The sequence below is a fragment of the Carassius carassius genome, chromosome 49, assembly GCF_963082965.1.
Source record: "Carassius carassius chromosome 49, fCarCar2.1, whole genome shotgun sequence".
NCBI lineage: Eukaryota > Metazoa > Chordata > Actinopteri > Cypriniformes > Cyprinidae > Carassius > Carassius carassius.
The window spans coordinates 2,405,044-2,424,252 of record NC_081803.1 but is presented as its reverse complement, the minus strand read 5'-3'; the positions used below and the strand labels follow the sequence as shown (position 1 = coordinate 2,424,252).

The window sequence follows — 19,209 nt, the reverse complement described above, 5'->3', positions numbered from 1 at the left end:
AAAATCAGAGGCAATTCTTTGTCGATTTTGAAAGCGATTTTGTGTAGCTTGTCGGTGGACTATGGCTCTGTGTAGTAAATGCCGCTCCACCTGAACAAGTGTTGCCAAGACCGCGGTTGTTTTTCATGTCCATGGGTTGAAGCAACCCAAATACCAATAACGTGATGTTTAGCCCCTAAAATGCGAATTTTACCAAGGCAACCCTGCCAAAAAACATGCCTTTTAACCCCGGGACGCAATTTTTATCGAGGGACCTCTTGGAAAAGTGATTTGGCTAGTTTTGAGAAGCAAGTGGGTGGGATTTGGCAACCCGGGATTTTGGAAACCTGGCAACCCTGATCTGAAAGCACGTGCTGGAGATGTACTTCTAATCACAGGAGCGCCTCGCATCCGATTTTTTGCACAGCCCTAATTGACAGCCTAAACAACTTCCTCTTCAAAGGCCCAGAAAGGTCATGGAAGTAGTCCATGTTATTCCAGTGGTTCAACTTGACACGAGAGCATGATTCTGTCAACACAACACGCATCTGTCGCAATGCTCTCGTGGACCGGAGAAGAAGCAGCTCTCGTGAATGAGCGTAGGAGATTGAAGCCGAAGTGAAGAAAATGTTGAATATAGTCATTGTTATTTTTTAGTGCACAAAAATCATTCCCTTCACTTCAGAAAATTAAAGTTGAACCAGTGGAGTACCATGGACTACTTTCCATGACCTTTCTGGACCTTCGAAGTGAAAGTTGCTTAGGCTGTCAATTAGGGCTGTGCAAAAAATCTAATGCGATTTTCATGCACATCTCGTCAGTTAAGGCGCTCCTGTGATTAGAAGTACATCTCCAGCACATGCGTTCAGATCAGGGTGTCAATGGAGGAACAGAAATCGCTCTGATTTAATTTAAAATATCTTTAGTTGTGTTCCAAGGATGAATGGATTGTAACAACATGAGGGTGAGCAATTAATTAATTTTTGGGTGAACTGTCTCTTCAAGTTTTCTATTCCTACTACAAGGTTGTAGCTTTTGAGTCACAGATTCAGCAAAACATTTATAAATAGAATTAAAAAACCGCTGTTTGAGTCATGTGGGTTATTGCTTTTGTTTTAGATAATTTCGGGACACACCAGACAGCTGAATTAGCTCATGGTACACAATGATGTCTTGGGGTTCGTTGAGGTTGCTGGCCAGCAGAGTTACATTAGATCCTGTGAACTTGTTTGCGCCATAGATGGCCTCATTCTCACCATCTGTCCAGAACACTCGATCCTGGGATGGGGTAAAACAGTGAGATAAGAGAGAATTGTAGCTGTAGTTTTAGTTGGCAGGTGTGATTGATCTACTTTGTGTACTGTACCTCAAAAACAGTAAGGGCAAAAGGGTGGGCCAGGTAGTCTGGTGACTGCAACACCTTCCGACGGTTGTCTCCATTCAAGTCTACACTGCAAAGCATGTGCAGCTTTGAATCCACCCAGTAGAGTCGGCCCTTTATCAGATCTACAAGACAAGAGTAATGGTCAGGGGATAATTCATGATTCTAGATGGTTGTTAGTTGGTCACACAATGCCCAAGTCAATAGATCCCACCCCTAATTCTTCTGGAGGGCCACAGTCCTTCAGAGATTAGAGTTTAGCCTCGTCCAAGATATTCTTTAATTTCTCCCGTTTGCATCGTTATTGTCCAAATGCTCTCTCTGAAGTCCAAATGCTTCCCAAAAATCCATAAATGTTTAACTCATCTCCTGGAAGGGCCAGAGTCCTGCAGAGTTCAGTTTCAATATTGCTTTTACCACAGGAAGCTGTGTTGAAACAGGGTTTGTACCAAACACTGCAGGACCGTGGACCTTCCGGGGCAGAGTTTGACTTATCTTGCCCTAACCTCAATAATAGCAACTGACTTGAGCACTATATGAGCAAATGCCACTAACTTCTGGAAAGGGAGAAGGATGCCCTTATTGCAGGTGTAGCCAACTCTTCTCTCTGAGGTTTACCATCCTGTAGAGTTTAGCTCCAATCTTAATCAAGCACACCTGAAGTAGCTAATCAAGGTGTATGTGATTTTTTTTTTTAAATAACTGGCAGACATGTTGGAACTAAAATCTGCAGAAAGGTAGCCCATGTAGGAGAAGGCTATTTGTGCCTTATTGGTTCAAGTATTGTCAAAAGTTAAGTGAAACATCACGCTAAACTTTACGCACCAAGAGTAATTCCATTGGGCCACTGAATATCGGTGTCAACTAGGACCTGTCTGTCAATCCCGTTCATTCCAGACTTCTCAATCTTAGCTGGCTCACCCCAGTCTGACCAATACAGGAATCTGTAATTGAAGGGCAAAGATGAAATTATCTGAACTTTATACTGGCTCAAACCAGAAGACCACTTTTAAAAAGTTTTAACTGAGCAAATCTGAAAAGACTGGAAACTTTTAGAAAGCAGTTGAAATGTTTTAATACCCAATGCAACTGAATTACCCTGATAGAGGGTCTACAGCAATAGAGGCTGGTTCCTTTAGGCCGCTGTTAAAGAGCACTTTCCTCCTGGTCCCATTGAAGTTGGCCACTGCTATACTCTTACTGCCCAGGTCTGACCAGTAGATGTTTTTGTAAATCCAGTCCACTGCAATCCCAACAGGCATCTGAACATTGTCAATCACTTTTGTATGACTTGCCTCCTGCTTATCCAATACTGTGCTGTGGAGGAAAAAGCACCAGGCAAGTATGCATTTTTAATGTCATTCAAGGGGTTGGGAGGATAGCAACCATTACTTAAACTTATGCACAAATTCCTATCCCTGTAGTACAGTGGTTTTCAATCCTAGTCCTGAAGACCCACCGCATTTTGTATGTTTCTCTTAACACGCCTAATTCAGATCAATAGCTCATTAGACTCCATTAACTCACTGAGTGTGTCAGATAAGAGAGACATACAATATGTGCAGAGGGTCCCCAGGATTGAAAACCATAAGCCAAAAGTTTTGAGAATTACATAAATATTGGAAATTGGAAAAGTTGCTGCTTAAGTTTTTATAATAGCAATTTTCATATACTCCAGAATGTTATGAAGAGGTATCAAATGAATTGCATAGTCCTTCTTTGCCATGAAAATTAACTTAATCCCAAAAAAACCTTTCCACTGCATTTCATTGCTGTCATTAAAGGACCTGCTGAGATCATTTCAGTAATCGTCTTGTTAACTCAGGTGAGAATGTTGACGAGCACAAGGCTGGAGATCATTATGTCAGGCTGATTGGGTTAGAATGGCAGACTTGACATGTTAAAAGGAGGGTGATGCTTGAAATCATTGTTCTTCCATTGTTAACCAGGGTGACCTGCAAAGAAACGCGTGCAGCCATCATTGCGTTGCAAAAAAATGGCTTCACAGGCAAGGATATTGTGGCTACTAAGATTGCACCTAAATCAACAATTTATAGGATCATCAAGAACTTCAAGGAAAGAGGTTCAATTCTTGTAAAGAAGGCTTCAGGGCGTCCAAGAAAGTCCAGCAAGCGCCAGGATCGTCTCCTAAAGAGGATTCAGCTGCGGGATCGGAGTGCCACCAGTGCAGAGCTTGCTCAGGAATGGCAGCAGGCAGGTGTGAGTGCATCTGCACGCACAGTGAGGCGAAGACTTTTGGAAGATGGCCTGGTGTCAAGAAGGGCAGCAAGGACCCACTTCTCCAAAAAAAAACATGAGGGACAGATTGATATTCTGCAGAAAGTATAGTGAATGGACTGCTGAGGACTGGGGCAAAGTCATATTCTCCGATGAAGCCCCTTTCCGATTGTTTGGGGCATCTGGAAAAAGGCTTGTCCGGAGAAGAAAAGGTGAGCGCTACCATCAGTCCTGTGTCATGCCAACAGTAAAGCATCCTGACACCATTCATGTGTGGGGTTGCTTCTCATCCAAGGGAGTGGGCTCACTCACAATTCTGCTCAAAAACACAGCCATGAATAAAGAATGGTACCAAAACACCCTCCAACAGCAACTTATTCCAACAATCCAACAACAGTTTGGTGAAGAACAATGCATTTTCCAGCACGATGGAGCACCGTGCCATAAAGCAAAAGTGATAACTAAGTGGCTCGGGGACCAGAATGTTGAAATTTTGGGTCCATGGCCTGGAAACTCCCCAGATCTTAATCCCATTGAGAACTTGTGGTAAATCCTCAAGAGGCGGGTGGACAAACAAAAACCCACTAATTCTGACAAACTCCAAGAAGTGATTATGAAAGAATGGGTTGCTATCAGTCAGGATTTGGCCCAGAAGTTGATTGAGAGCATGCCCAGTCGAATTGCAGAGGTCCTGAAAAAGAAGGGCCAACACTGCAAATACTGACTCTTTGCATAAATGTCATGTAATTGTCGATAAAAGCCTTTGAAACGTATGAAGTGCTTGTAATTATATTTCAGTACATCACAGAAACAACTGAAACAATGATCTAAAAGCAGTTTAGCAGCAAACTTTTTGAAAACTAATATTTATGTAATTCTCAAAACTTTTGGCCACGACTGTACTATCCTATACAACTTTGCAAGTTCAAGTTAAATTCTTCAGGCCAAGGCAACGGAGAACGAGTGTTTACCTAAAAATCGCCTTCTGCCCCAGGTCAGCCCAGAATATCATCTGCTGAATGAAGTCAGCATCCACAGCCACTGTGTTCCGTAGCTGCTCCACAATCTGAGTATATTCACGGCGCTCCAGTCCTAGTTTACGGATGTCTCTTCGATTTGTGAAAATAAGACAGGGCTCTTTACCTAGAAATGCAAAAAGAGGGACACCATAAATGCTGGAGTTCAAAGTTATCAGGTGCCCATACTAAAGTAGAAAGAAAATTTCTTGAGTTTGCCTACAGAGATCTTAAATGAGAGTGAGAAAGCCCGTCTAACCAGCTCCACAGTGCCATGTTAAAGGGGTAAAGATGCATGTAAACATGCCATCAGAGGCACCTTAAACTTTTTCATTGTCCACTGGCATTCTTCGTTTATTGTGCATTACGTTTTCGGTCACACTTTAGTTTGGGGACAAATTCTCACTATTAAAGTTCACTGTTAAAGTTATTCATATGATGCAATTTAAATTTTCCTTTTTTTCTTTGGAATGTTACAAGCTGTTAGTAAATAGATAAGGTCTCTAAAGTTGCAAAGACTTAAGTCTCAAACCCGAAGAGATATTCCCTATAAAAGTTAAGACTCGTCCACGCCCTCCTAAAACGCCTTGTTTAAACACGTCCCCCCATGTCTACATCACTGTGTGGGAAGATTTGCATAACACCGCCCAAATTTTCACACAAACAAAGTCAGCGTCACTTTGATTCTCACTGTAGTATTGATGCTGCTGCCACCATGTTGTGGAGACGCAGTTTCTCATTGTTAAAATGAAACTACTTTGTTTGGCCTTCAAAATGAGTACACAACTAGAAATCAGTGGTTAAGTTGTATTTACAACACTGTTCCAGAACAGTTCAACCCAAATATTCAGATATGTGCAGCACATTTTATGGAAGACTGTTTCTTGATCCTGGGAAGGCTGTACACAAAGCTGCTTCTATAAAGTGGGGCAATTCCAACGTTGCAAGGACAGTCTGGTGCTTCTGACTCACAGCCTGTAAGTTAGTTGACATATTAAAAAAAATGTGCCAATGACGATTCAAATGAGAGTTTTGAGCAATGTGGAGTAGCGCTTGTTTGTCGTTTCACCGATCACAAATGCAGCCATGGTTTAAGTAGCGCAATACGCAACCGCGTAAATTTGACCCATTCACTTTCACAGTCTCTGAAGGCTTATGTTTGTTCACTTTTCAGAGCACCACCAATCAAAACTATTACACTTGAAGAATAACCTAATAAATTAAACTCCATTCCACATTTTAGCTACAGCCTTGACTTCCACGCTGCTGCTTCCTCAAATCCATTCTGCTTGCCTCATTCAGAGTCCATATAAATTAAACTCCATTCCATGTTTTCAGTTCTCACACCTGCTGCACTCCCACGACACAGCAAGATAAACAAACCATCATAGCATATCTGCTGCTCAGGTGGGTCTGGCTCTGTGCTCACATAGGCTACTGTCACTAAACAAGCTGCTTTTTAACTGAATGTGCATTATTTGTTTGCCTGTTGCTTTTAAAAGCATATAGTTTTTGTTTCAGCTTTGAAAAACAGTTACACTTACAATATGTTGCACCCACCCACATTTTTGTTGCTTCCAACGCCCATGCATATCATACAGAATAAGCCATTAATATGTGCTTTGTAAGTACCAATAAACAGCCTATATGCTAATAATATGCATTCTAATAAGCAACTAGTTAATAGTGAGATTTGGTCCTTAAACTAAAGTGTTACCAAATTTTCTATAACTTAACGGTCCATCATCAATTATTCCTTACTTGTTTGGATGGGAAACCCAATGTTAAAACAAATCACCATTTGTTGAAATCACCAAGTCAGCCAAGTTTACTTGACAAGCTCTTACCTACAGCCTTGCACACTCCGGTGGTCGGGTCCATCTGGTAGCCTTTGTGACACTCACATTTGTATCCTCCTTTAAGATTTATACATATTTGACTACATATACCAGGGTTGAGGCACTCATTGACATCTGTGGAGAGACGATCATAATCTTTTGTTCCGGTTTAAGAACATTTACAAAAGACATTTTCAGGACCCACAATAATCAATACTTAAGTCATTTTTCTGACTACATATGAGCATCATGTGTGGCTATTCATACCACCACAGGTCTTGTGATCGATGAGCTGGAGTCCTGGCATGCAGTCACATTCATAACCAATGGTCAGGTCACGGCAGATGTGTGAGCAGCCTCCGTTATTGAGCAGGCATTCGTTCATATCTAAAACAAATGGTGGATGGCTGCGTTACAGACTTGGAATATCAATGTGGAACATTCACAGGAGATGCACTGATGTGACATGCTCAGATTTACATAGATCAATAATTTAGAGGGGTTTCACATAAAGAATGCATATGAACCCGTAGGGTGATGTGCTAGAGAGTAACTAAACCCTAAACCAACTTTTTTTAGTTAATGATCTATAAGAATGGGGCTTTATTAGTGCTGTTCATTGATTCGAGTAACTTTTTTGACATTTGAGTATAAAGTGTTTTAATTCTACAATATATGGTGTAAAAACGTCTGAGTGCTGCCCTCTTCAGGTTGAACGGTGGTTACTGCAGTTGATTTTTCCTATTGGATGTTGCCGTGGCAAGTGACGTAAGCGGTGGCAGGTGACCACGCCCCTTGGTACGAGCTACCACGCCCTTGGCAGTATAAAACCATCTTTTTCTGTCAAAATCACTGTAGTGAGTTGGGAGTTGGAATTGCAATTATTGAAAACGACCAGGATTGACTATTATAGCATTTATTTAGCATAGTAATTATATAGTTATTTAGATTATTTTTATAACTATGTAGTTAATTAGCATAGTTTTTAGTGTAATGTTAGTATTGTTAGAAGCACAGTTAGTTAGTAGGATAGTATTGCATCAGTTAGGATAGCTTCAAGTTGGCGTAGATTTATCTGTATTTAGTACAGTGGTCAGGATGGTACGTAGGTGTAGTGTTGCTGGTTGCATGCACTTGGCCTGGAAGACCGCGAGTTCCCGTCTAGAGCTGGAGTGTGCAAAGTGCATTTTACGCGGGATTGTTCCTCCATTCTCCAATGGAGGTGGAAATAGGCTTCTCCACACAGCTCGCGCTGAAAAGCGACGTGGTGCGGGACCGCATTTTGAGCCAGCGGCTCGAATTGATAGGAACAGACACCTCGACATCCTCCACTTCAGGTGAAGGTGGGGGAGAAAAGTCCTCTACTTCAAATGATCGCTCTGTTGCAAAGCTACTTGCGTCATTACAGTCACTCTCCATTTTAGCGTCTCTGACAGCAGCTGTCAATCAATCTGTCACTGTGGGTCTCAGGTTCACGCCGCACTCGCTCAGCCCCACCCTAGGTTCGTCCCCTCTATCTCCGCTGTGATCTGCCCACTTTTCAGCATTTTTCAAATATTTCCAGTGGGTAGAGTCAGGCCTTGACCAGGGGTTTAGTTACCCTTGGACATGGTTTAAAAACATGGAGTGTGCTACTCCATTGACTCCATGCTCCCAGTCCCAGAGGCTAACAGAAACTAAAGCATTGTAATGAATGGTTTCAAAATCACAGATGTGCAGAATGTATCCAAAAGCTGGACATCAGACTGCTGATGATGCACAGCATAGAGGGCCAACTTTGAAAAAACAAATGCAGCCATGATGTAGAATGTGCCACATTCAAGACAATATCACTTAAGGGTCTCACTGAATGAAACAACAGCAGAAATTCTGATCAGTTCCAAGGTGACCGATCCGAGTGACTGAGACGGTAAGTCTGCAGCCAAACACGAAAATGGTTGAAAATAAGATCGGATCCCAATTTTAAAGAATTAATTTTCTTGGTTTGGAATGAAAATTGGGTGAACTATCAATTTAAACCCAGACAATGGAACTTTTTATTACTTGATTCACATTGTGGCCTATAACAAGTGTCTTTTAAAGAGGTCTCAATTGTGAAAACATCCTAAAGAGTGGAGGAACTCCTGTATAGCATCCCTCTTACCCGTGCAATGGTCCGTTCACATCCCTAACATATGGAACCATTTAAGCAGCATTTAGGTCAAAACATACAGCTTGAAACAATTTACTCAATTCACTCAAAACTTTCAGACTCAACAACCCTCTCTAAGGGACTACTGTTATGGTGTGAACTAATGTTTATTATACTGCAGGTTCACCCTCTTAAAGCACCCATGATGCTTTAGTCTGCATTTAACCAAGTCAAGAGCACTACACAAGTTGACAACTGAAAGAATTTAAAGCAAACCGTTCTTAGACGAAAGTTGACCTAAATTTAAAATGCTTGCTGAGGTCATTTTACTGAATTGTGATTGCTTTTAATTGTTTGTTTATTTATTTGCATAGTGAAATGAGATAGTTTTTTCCGTTTTGTACCCATTTAATCATCTTTAAGCAGCCTTAAGATTTCAAGGACAATTTAACTTAAAAGAACTGGTAACAAGTTAGGAAGTGAAGTGACATCCAGCCAAGTATTGTGACCCATACTCAGAATTCGTGCTCTGCATTTAACCCATCCAAAGTGCACACACACAGCAGTGAACACACACACACTGTGAACACACACCCGGAGCAGTGGGCATCATTTATGCTGCGGCGCCCGGGGAGCAGTTGGGGGTTCAGTGCCTTGCTCAAGGGCACCTAAGTCGTGGTATTGCCGGCCCAAGATTCAAACCCACAACCCTAAGGTTAGGAGTCAAACTCTCTAACCACTAGGCCACAACTTCCCACTACTTATGGAGATTTAAAAACCTAAGCTTTCTCCATTTATACTTCACACTTAAGTCATAATTGTTTGACTTTATAATTGGCTAATTCTGATGTTGGGGGAAGTTGGGAATTATGCATTAAAATAACAGTGAAACTGTAAAAACCATAATTACACTGAAATAAATTATACACGCAACACTTATTTTTCATGAGCTGAACTCAAAGATCTAAAGACTTTTTCCTATCTAAACAAAAGGCTTATTTCTCTCAAATCTGTCTAAATCTGTGTTAGTGAGCACTTCTTTGCCAAGAAAATTCATCCACCTCACAGGTGTGGCATATCAAGTGGCTGATTAGACAGCATGATTATTGCACAGTTGTGTCTTAGGCTGGCCACAATAAAAGGGCGCTCTAAAATGTGCAGTTTTATCACACAGCACAATGCCACAGATGTCACAAGTTTTGAGGGAGCGTGCAATTGGCATGCTGACTGCAGGAATGTCCACCAGAGCTGCTGACCATAAATTGAATGTTCATTTCTCTACCATAAGCCGTCTCCAAAGGTGTTACAGAGAATTTGGCAGTACATCCAACTGGCCTCACAACCGCAGACCACGTGTAACCGTACAGGGCAGAGGGCAGACAGCATGTATGGCGTGGTGTGGGTGAGTGGTTTACTGATGTCAACGTTGTGGATCAAGTGGCCCATGGTGGAGGTGGGGTTATGGTATGGGCAGGCGTATGTTATGGACAATGAACACGGGTGCATTTTATTGATGGCATTTTGAATGCACAGAGATACCGTGATTAGATCCCGAGGCTCATTGTTGTGCTATTCATCGACGATCATCACCTCATGTTGGAGCATGATAATGCACGGCCACAAGTTGCAAGGATCTGAACACAATTCCTGGAAGCTGAAAACATCTCAGTTCTTGTGTGGCCAGCATACTCACCAGACATGTCACCCATTGAGCATGTTTGGGATGCTCTGGATCGGCGTGTACGACAGCATGTTCCAGTTCCTGCCAATATCCAGCAACTTCCCAAAGCCATTGAAGAGGAGTGGACCAACATCCCATAGGCCACAATCAACAACCTGATCAACTCTTTGCATATGAAGGAGAGGTACAGTTAAACTGCACATTTTAGAGTGGCCTGTTATTGTGGCCAGCCTACGGCACACCTGTGCAATAACCATTCGGTCTAATCAGCATCTTGATATGCCACACCTGTGAGGTGGATGGATTATCTTGGCAAAGGAGAAGTGCTCACTAACACAGATTTAGACAGATTTGTGAACAATATTTGAGAGAAATAGGCCTTGTGTACATAGAAAAAGTCTTAGATCTTTGAGTTCAGCTCATGAAAAACGGGAGCAAAAACAAAAGTGTTGCATTTATAATTTTGTGCACTGTATTTAATTCTGTTAGGTGAAACCAGCAAAGCAATTACACAGTTCTAAGAATAACCCACATTAACATTTTCTTGACCCATACAATATATTTTGTTCAAAGCTTTGTGTGCACCGATAACCCTTTTTAGATTTATACAGAAAATGTCAAAGCTTTATGAAAATCTTTAGTAATGAAATGAACAGCAAAACACTTGCACTTACTGCACTCTTTGATGGGTTCATCACTCCAGTCAGCACAGTCACGGACCTTATTACACACTTTATTCATCTCAATGCACTCTCCACTCCGACACTTGAACTGGTCAGGACCGTCACACTGAGTTACTGAGTGAAGAGACCATGAGAGCATCAATTTCTGTCTATAAAACATATCAAACTCAAAAATCTATTTGAACTAGTCTAAATAAGCATCTATTGATCAATTGGTGAAAAGTGACCCAAAATAGGGTGGCAATTCTGTTCTAATAAAGCAAATAATCATAATATCCATGCATAGTTAGGATAGCTAAATAGCCTTAATTAAAATGCCTCCCAGTTTTTGGTTGCTGACATAGTTTGTTCTAAATGAGTCCATTAGTAATATGGCTCATACTATACTTCAGTATTTGGACAAGTGGTTTGCTCTATGATTTATGCTTGTTGATGAATTCTTAAAAGACATCTGCCATTAAACGGTGTACTTTTCTATTCCAGCCTATGTCACAACCTTGCATATTACCTGGCCTGTTAAAAGTAATATTAAAAACTTTCTTGGATCTTAAAGATATTCGTTACTTTTCCAAGTAGAGCATTCTGAGAAAATGTTTCAGTTTAACAGACTCACAGTTTTTGCAGTTGATTTCATCCGTGCCATCTTCACAATCTCGGAATCCGTTGCACTGTCGGCTGCCATGTATACAGCTGCCGTCATCACACTTGTACTGGTCGGGCCTGCAGGTACGGGCAGCTGGAAATGACATGGACAAACAGAGACCTGCTAGTTTCCATGACACACAATATACTTCAGCCATATATTCCAAAAAATAAATAAATAAAAACAAAAATAATAACAGTAGCTAAAATATGCACAAAAACAGGTCCTGTTTCAATTAGACAATATATTTCAGACAGATATTCCAAATTAAATGAAATTAAAAATAATATTAAAATACACCAAAAAAAAAAAGAAAAAAAAAGTGATGTTTTCATGACATATTTATTCCAGCCATATAATAAAACAAAGACAAACAAACATATAAACCCAACAACGGAAATATGCAGAAAAACCCAACAACTAAAGTACGCAGGAGAACAAAACGTCTGGTTTCCATGACAAACAATATATTCCAGCCATATAATCATAAATATAAAAGAAGCTAAAATAAACAAAAGGTCCTTTTTTAGTGTCACAATATTACACAATTTCAGCCATTTATTAAAAAAAATTCGAAAACTACTAAAATAGGCAACAAACAAAGACAATATAAAAAAATATAAAAAACTAAATATGCAGAAAACAAAATGTGTGTTTTCCATAATACACAATATACACCAGCCATATATTCCACAACAAAAACAACTAAAATATGCAATAACCAAAAGGTCCAGAGCGCTTACGAGATATACAAGCCATACATTTCAAAACAAAAAGCCCACCCCAACATGGAACTTACAGCAGTTTTTCTCGTCGCTGCTGTCCTTGCAGTCTGGATCCCCGTCACAGCGCCACTTCCTGTGTATGCATTCCCCAGAGCCGCATTGCATCTCACTGGTTGAACACTTAGCTGGCGGTGTGGGGTTGCGGCCGCAGCGCTCCGGTGACTCATCCGATTGGTCCTGGCAGTCCACATCGTCATCGCACAGCCAGCTTCTAGGAATGCAGGTATTATTCCCACACGGGACTTCACTCGGGCCGCAGGAGGAAGGAGCACAGTCCTGTTCGTCGCTGCCGTCCCCGCAGTCATCCTCACCATTACAGACGAAATTACGAGACACGCAGCGACCACTGGCACAGGTGAACTCCAGAGGGGCGCATGTAATGTTACCTAATAATATAACACAGGAAAACAATGCATGGGCCTGTAGAAATGGATCGACGTATGTTTCAGGAATTCAGAACAGTATGGACATATGCAAATAGTTTCTCTGTAAATTTCTATAAACTATAGCTTTAAGTATGCCTCAGTTTACCCCAACAGCTGTCTACTTGTTTTCTTGTATGAATCAGTTGTGTTATTAACAAAAACTTATTATTAAACAAATAACTGTCAGTAATTGAACTTGAGATAAGTAAACTTGACAATTAGAAACATTGCCTTTGCAACTGACTGAAATAAGTTTAAGTGAACTGAAACTGAAATAAAGCCAAATAGAAATATATATGCCATGGCTGGATAATTTCATGTTTATAATCATGCTGGAGTCCTCAAAATTGTGAATATGAATGGGAATATACTTCAGAAATATTTTACTCAGAAGAATTTCTAGGGTGCCAATAATTGTGTCCAACGTGTTTTTGAGAAAAACATTCATTTCATAATAATATTTCCCCCCATTTTAAATTCTTAATATCCAATGAAAGGTTAGCTTTTTTTTTTTTAATAAAAGATCAAAAGTATTAACAATGATGATTAATTTCCACAGCCACCCTTGATCACATTTACCAAGGGTGCCGATATCTTTGGCCATGACTGTATATAATAATAAATATATATATATGAAAAGCTTAAATGGCTAAAATTTAAAAAGTTAAGATGAAAACTATAGAGAAGATAATATTTTATAGAATATTAAATCTTTAATATTTAAATATTGCAAATAAAATGAAAACACTGGTATAAATTCAATATATAAACATTTTAATTTTATGTATACGTTATGTTTATGTATATTTTATGCACAAATTTACTTTATTTCTTCAATAAAACACTTCCCAAGAGTGGCATTAGGACATTCTTAGAATATGCATTACAATGAATATTTGGTATTAGAACGAATGAATAAAATAAATGAGTAAATAAACTATGCATAGTTTAACTATATATTTGAATAAATGATTTATATATATTTATAATATATTCACATATCCATGAGACATACTTTGTACTGGAAGAATTAAGAAATTATAGTAAAATCCCTCACTTCCAGACATTTTTGTGTGTTTTGGCATATTTGAGCATAGTTTAAACTACTAGAGGGGACACAAGAGTATATTACTCTTTTGTTCAGGGCACAAACACAGACGTACTTGATTGAACTGCCCTATTCTAGTCTAATTCAAACAGAGCCTAAAAGAAACAATTGCAAAATAAATAAAAAAAAAACATCATCTTAAGAGCTCTCAATGACTCTCGATTTCCAAGGATTGCCTTAATATGCAAAGAAGCAGTAGATGAGGCAAGCAAAACAGGAACTGAAATTGATTGTAGGAGGCGGTTGAGCTGGTGTTGTGTCTAGTGACTCACCACAATTAATCTCGTCCTCTCCGTTGTCGCAGTCTTTCTCACCGTCACACTTCCAGAAGACTGGAATGCACTGCGTGGAGCCGACGCCACAGCTGAACTCGTTCCCTCGGCAGGTCCTCGTGTCTGAGGAAGAGCAGTCAGGGCCACACCACGTCATTCACCTTAATCGTCATCTGATTTCACACACAACCTGGTGAACCAAAGCATGCTCAAGCCAATAATCCTGAAACTAATCTTCTTGAATTATATCAGAGCTCCCCAGAATGAGCTTTCAGGTGTCATATTTGGTGAAATAATCAATTTTAAGTGCTAGACAGGCTAAGCATAAACAAACATTGTTTTATTGCACGAAATGGGTGTAAACCTTCACACAGAAACAACCTTTCACCTGGTCTTAACAATTAGGTTCAAACATTTACCCCTTTGGCAATCCTCCAAGACCTGCAGTGGTTAGAAGACTCATAAATGCAGTGGGAAAATTCATAGAGGAGGAATGGTGCTATAGCCTATTCCTATTGCCTAATCTTTGATATTTTACATTTAAAACTCAAAATGTACAAACATAACATCCTCATGACCAAATGCAAAAGCTTAGAGTACAGAAGGAAATATTGAATGTGTAAAAAAAAATAAAAATCTTGAAAAGATCACTTGCGCATTTATAGCCACCCGTGTGCAAATGCTCACACATTGTTGGTCCCTTTCCATTTTCTGCTGACTTACTTTCCAACAGCTGGTCAAACAAGACTTGATTTAGAGAGCTGCCATGCATATCTGCACGTACACCGATTCTTCTGCGCTGGACTGTAGAGAATCTACAGCCACTGTACTTTATTAAACCAATAGATCTTTTTTTTTTGAAAGTGCCTCAAACCCTTAATTTTCAAAACTTTCATTTAAGGACATGCTGCAAAAGATGAGGAGATACAGATGTGCTAAATATAACCCACGGTTGAGATAAAAGACTCTCGCTCAAGTTAAAAATAAACCGGTCTAGCTTTGAAGGTAACTAGGGATTTACCATCCTCTCAGACAGTTCATGCAGTGAACACGTATATTAACTCACGACACATGTCGATGCTCTCGTCTGAGCCGTCCTCACAGTCTGGTTCCCCATCACACTGCCATCTCTTGGGAATGCACTGGCCACTGCGGCACACGAAGTCCACCTCTGCACAGGTCTTCCTCACTGAAACAGTCAAGAAAACAGAAACAATATTAAACCTACGCTTCAGTAGATATTAGCATGGTCTCAAGGGGAATGAAAAACAAGCAATGCAAAATAATGTATATGCAAGAGTGCTTGCACATGAACCCAAGGTATCCGAGCTGAGATTTAGAAGTGCTGTTTAAGAGCTTGAAATGCTAATTTGGCAAACGTTTGACCACTTAAGAAGCAATGTGCGACGCAATGTGGGACTATTTCAGGAATTCTTTAGATTTTCTGGGCTGCCTGAAGTAGTTCAGAAAACGGTGTCGTTTACTCGCTGCTGCTGTATAACTATTGTTTGAAACAAACAAAACAAAATATAAATAAATAAGAATGAAGATAGATTTTTGAACAACCTCATTTAGCCAAAAGTTCGTTTTTTTTATTATTATAATTTATACTTACTGATCAAAATGAATTAAGTAATTAATAATACAAACTGATTTGGCCAAAAGTCTATAAGATTGAAAAAAAAATTTATTTAAAAGAAATTACTTTAAATCAGCAAGGACAATAAATTGTTCAAAAGGGATAAAAAAAAAAGGGTTAATTCTTTTTTTCTTTTTTTAAATAAGATTTTAAACTCAAAGAAACCTGATAAATATTAAAATATCCAGTTTCCACAAAAATATGACAGCACAGCTGTTTTCAACATCTGTTTTCTTGAGCAGCCAATCATCATATTAGAATGATTTCTGAAGGATCATGTGACACTGAAGAAAATTCAGCTTTGATCACAGAAATAAATTATATTTTAAAATATGTTACAAAAGATAAGTGTTATTTTGAAATGAAATAATATTTCAATATTTCATATTTTGATCAATTAAATGCTGCACTTTAGGCTACCGTATAATGTCAGTTATTCCCCATCTACTTTGGCTCATATCTCTTAAAAGTAAAAGCAGTAACCTCTCTGCATCTCTTTCCTCCTGTCAACATTTCAAAGTGTCTGAGTGAGGTCTACCATGACCAGCACTGCTCCATAGGCCTGTGCATTTTTGCTTAATTCAGCACTAGATATTGATTTAAAAGAAAACACTTCAATCCTAGAGAGGTGCTTTAAGACGGGCGCTCTCTGAATCCTACAGCATGGAGTAAAGAGTAGCTCCCTCCCATCTCAGACACATTCTCAGTCTCTTCATGTCCTCTCAGAGCACAAGTGCATACTCTGAGCAGGAGGCCTCCTGAAGACTGAATGGCTATAGGAGACAGAGCAGTGCAAACCGACAGGGCCGGCATTCTCAACACAGAGCCACTGCTGGGACACAGTGAAGTGCTGCTGGCTGATTTCTGAAATGGAGGCAAAGCACATTCTTTGTTTTGGGTTTATTTTTATATCCAATGTAAATGCCTGCTCCAGCTGCATTTTCCAGGTTTAAGGTTTGTGGTACAACATTTACCCATAGAGTCAACAAGAAATAAGATATTAACCTAAAAATCTTTTTTCAATAAATATGCTGCTCAGAAAACATTGTGATCTTTCAGATCATTTTTATTGCTTGATATTTTTGTGGAAATGTGATGCATTAGTATTTAAAAGCTTGCAGTCATTATGATTTAAAAGCAAGGACACATTAAAATCGAACAAATTAGAAATTTATGATATTAAAAAAAAAAAAAAAAAAAAATCTATTTCAAATAAATGCAGTTCTTTTGAAGTTTCTTTTTTCCACAAAGCACCAAAAACTGTTTAACACATATAATACTAAGAATCTCTATTAATAATGAATCACTGATGACAATTGATAAAGAAAACTGAACAAATCATATCAGAATGATTTCTGAAGGATCATGAGACACTGAAGACTGGAGGAATGATGCTGAAAATACAGCTTCACATCACAGGAATACATTTGATTTTAATATATATTCAAACAGAAAATAGTTGTAATATTTCACAATATTAATTATTTTTTTAGAAGAGTATAATAGAAGCATAAGTTATATTTATTCAAAACACTAAATATTTTATTGCTTTATAAAAGTCCATGGTGAGATTGCAGCAATAGTAATACTACTACTACTAATAATACTGATAAATCACCTAATTATACAAAAATAGATTAACTGTATGATGTCACATTGGTTGCAAATTGCAAGTACTTAGATACACAGTAATTGTCACAATGACCTCAAGAGAAGAAAAACAGATGATGCCACTGTCTGAAACTTAATAGCTGGTGTTGCTGTTGGAAAAATAAAGATTAACATACTAATTTAGTTCATATTTGTCAATTATTTTATTCTATATTTATAAGGAGGTACTGGCCTTTCAGAGATAACGCCCCTGAGTAAAAGGTGAAGAGGCCTAAATGGGAACACTTGGATCCAAAAAAAGACTCCAGCTCATCATATCTGTGCCGGCCCCCATTTGTAATTTCTCTCGCATCAATGACCCACTTAGCACGCCAATGAGTGTTATAGATCACCTAGCTGGGAAAATCTTTACATATAAAAACTTGGTGTCCGATCATACTATGAATGAATGTCAAACAAGCAGCAATACATTATCAATATTTTAATTTAGCTGCGTTTTGTCCAGCTGCAAGCCAATCAGTTTGTGTCTCCATTACGACCGATTACCCAAGAGTTACATCAGCTCTGGAGATCAAGACTGGTTTAACAGCGGATAAGGGAAACCACACACTGGCTGGTAGGTGTGGCTATTCTGCCGAACATCAAGACAAACATGCCCACACATCAGAACAATGACGAATGTTGTGCTGTAGAGCTGATGTAATTCTCAAATGACTCTCTTTGAGCTCATACACACCAGTGCACACAGACTCACCGCAGGACGTCTCATCGCTCCCGTCCGAGCAGTCCAGGTCACCGTCGCATTGCCACACAGACGGGATGCACCGGCCGTTCCCACACTGGAACTGAGACTGCTCACATTCTGTTCGGGAACCTGTGAGGCAGAAAGAGGCGGCGCCAGTGGCTTGTTACAGTCAGTCTTGTAAGGACTTGATGCACGAAACTGGTCCAATTTTCCCCAATACTGAGTTCTGTATATAAACAATGTCCCACATAGAAGTGTGTGATATTATTGGTCACATTTTCAGGGATTTTTTCTATAACGATAAATATATACTGAATTTCAGGGGCATATTAAATGCATTCTAACAGGCTACATAAAGCAGACATGACATGTTTGTTTTTTGTAAAGGGAGCAATATATTACGTAAATAAAACATTTACAATGCTATCATATACAATGTAGCCACCCCTAATCCTGCATGAAAAAAACAATTTTAGCTTAACATCTTCAGTTAAAATTCTCGCTCTCATTCCAGATTACTGTGCAGAGAAATCAGTCATCTGCTCTCAGGTTCTCTGTTCTGCAGCCGATGACTCAAGTCGTGAATGGTGGAATTACCGAAAAAGATACCAAGTCCCCACTCACTTTTTTTGCGCTTTTATTCAAAAAAGAAAAAAAAATTATCCAACCACTTGGCCTTTAACCAATAAAATATTATTAAAGCAATATATATAATATAAAGGAATACACGACCCTTTAACACTAGTACTCCGTTCTGTTTCTATTCTAATTACTTGTTTTCTTCTAATAAAAAAAACAATTGCTACCTGTACTGTTAACAACCGAGATTTGTCGCATCATTTACATATTGCTCTTTTGTTGGTTTGATTGCTTCCATTGTCCTCATTGTTAGGTTGCTTTGGACAAAAGCGTCTGCTAAACAGTGTTGGGTTACTGATTACTACTTGAAGATTGTAATTTGATTATCAATTACTTTACTTTCAAGTTTGAAAACATATCAAACCTAAAAATAAAATAAAAAATGTGATCACAGA

At 39.1% G+C, this 19,209-nt stretch overlaps 1 protein-coding gene across 1 annotated transcript in view; it reads right to left on the bottom strand.

Moving 5' to 3' along the window:
* LOC132132958 (very low-density lipoprotein receptor-like) overlaps window positions 1–19,209 on the bottom strand; it is a 28,645-nt gene that overhangs the window by 4,772 nt on the left and 4,664 nt on the right. The window contains exons 2-14 of the mRNA XM_059545584.1: window positions 18,185–18,304; window positions 15,247–15,369; window positions 14,181–14,303; window positions 12,390–12,761; window positions 11,561–11,683; window positions 10,939–11,061; window positions 6,720–6,839; window positions 6,462–6,587; window positions 4,570–4,741; window positions 2,459–2,677; window positions 2,186–2,304; window positions 1,346–1,485; window positions 1,116–1,257 (exon numbers count right to left, since the gene is read on the bottom strand). Coding sequence (XP_059401567.1) covers window positions 1,116–1,257; window positions 1,346–1,485; window positions 2,186–2,304; window positions 2,459–2,677; window positions 4,570–4,741; window positions 6,462–6,587; window positions 6,720–6,839; window positions 10,939–11,061; window positions 11,561–11,683; window positions 12,390–12,761; window positions 14,181–14,303; window positions 15,247–15,369; window positions 18,185–18,304 — 2,022 coding nt within the window. The remainder of the gene's footprint in view (window positions 1–1,115; window positions 1,258–1,345; window positions 1,486–2,185; window positions 2,305–2,458; window positions 2,678–4,569; window positions 4,742–6,461; window positions 6,588–6,719; window positions 6,840–10,938; window positions 11,062–11,560; window positions 11,684–12,389; window positions 12,762–14,180; window positions 14,304–15,246; window positions 15,370–18,184; window positions 18,305–19,209) is intronic.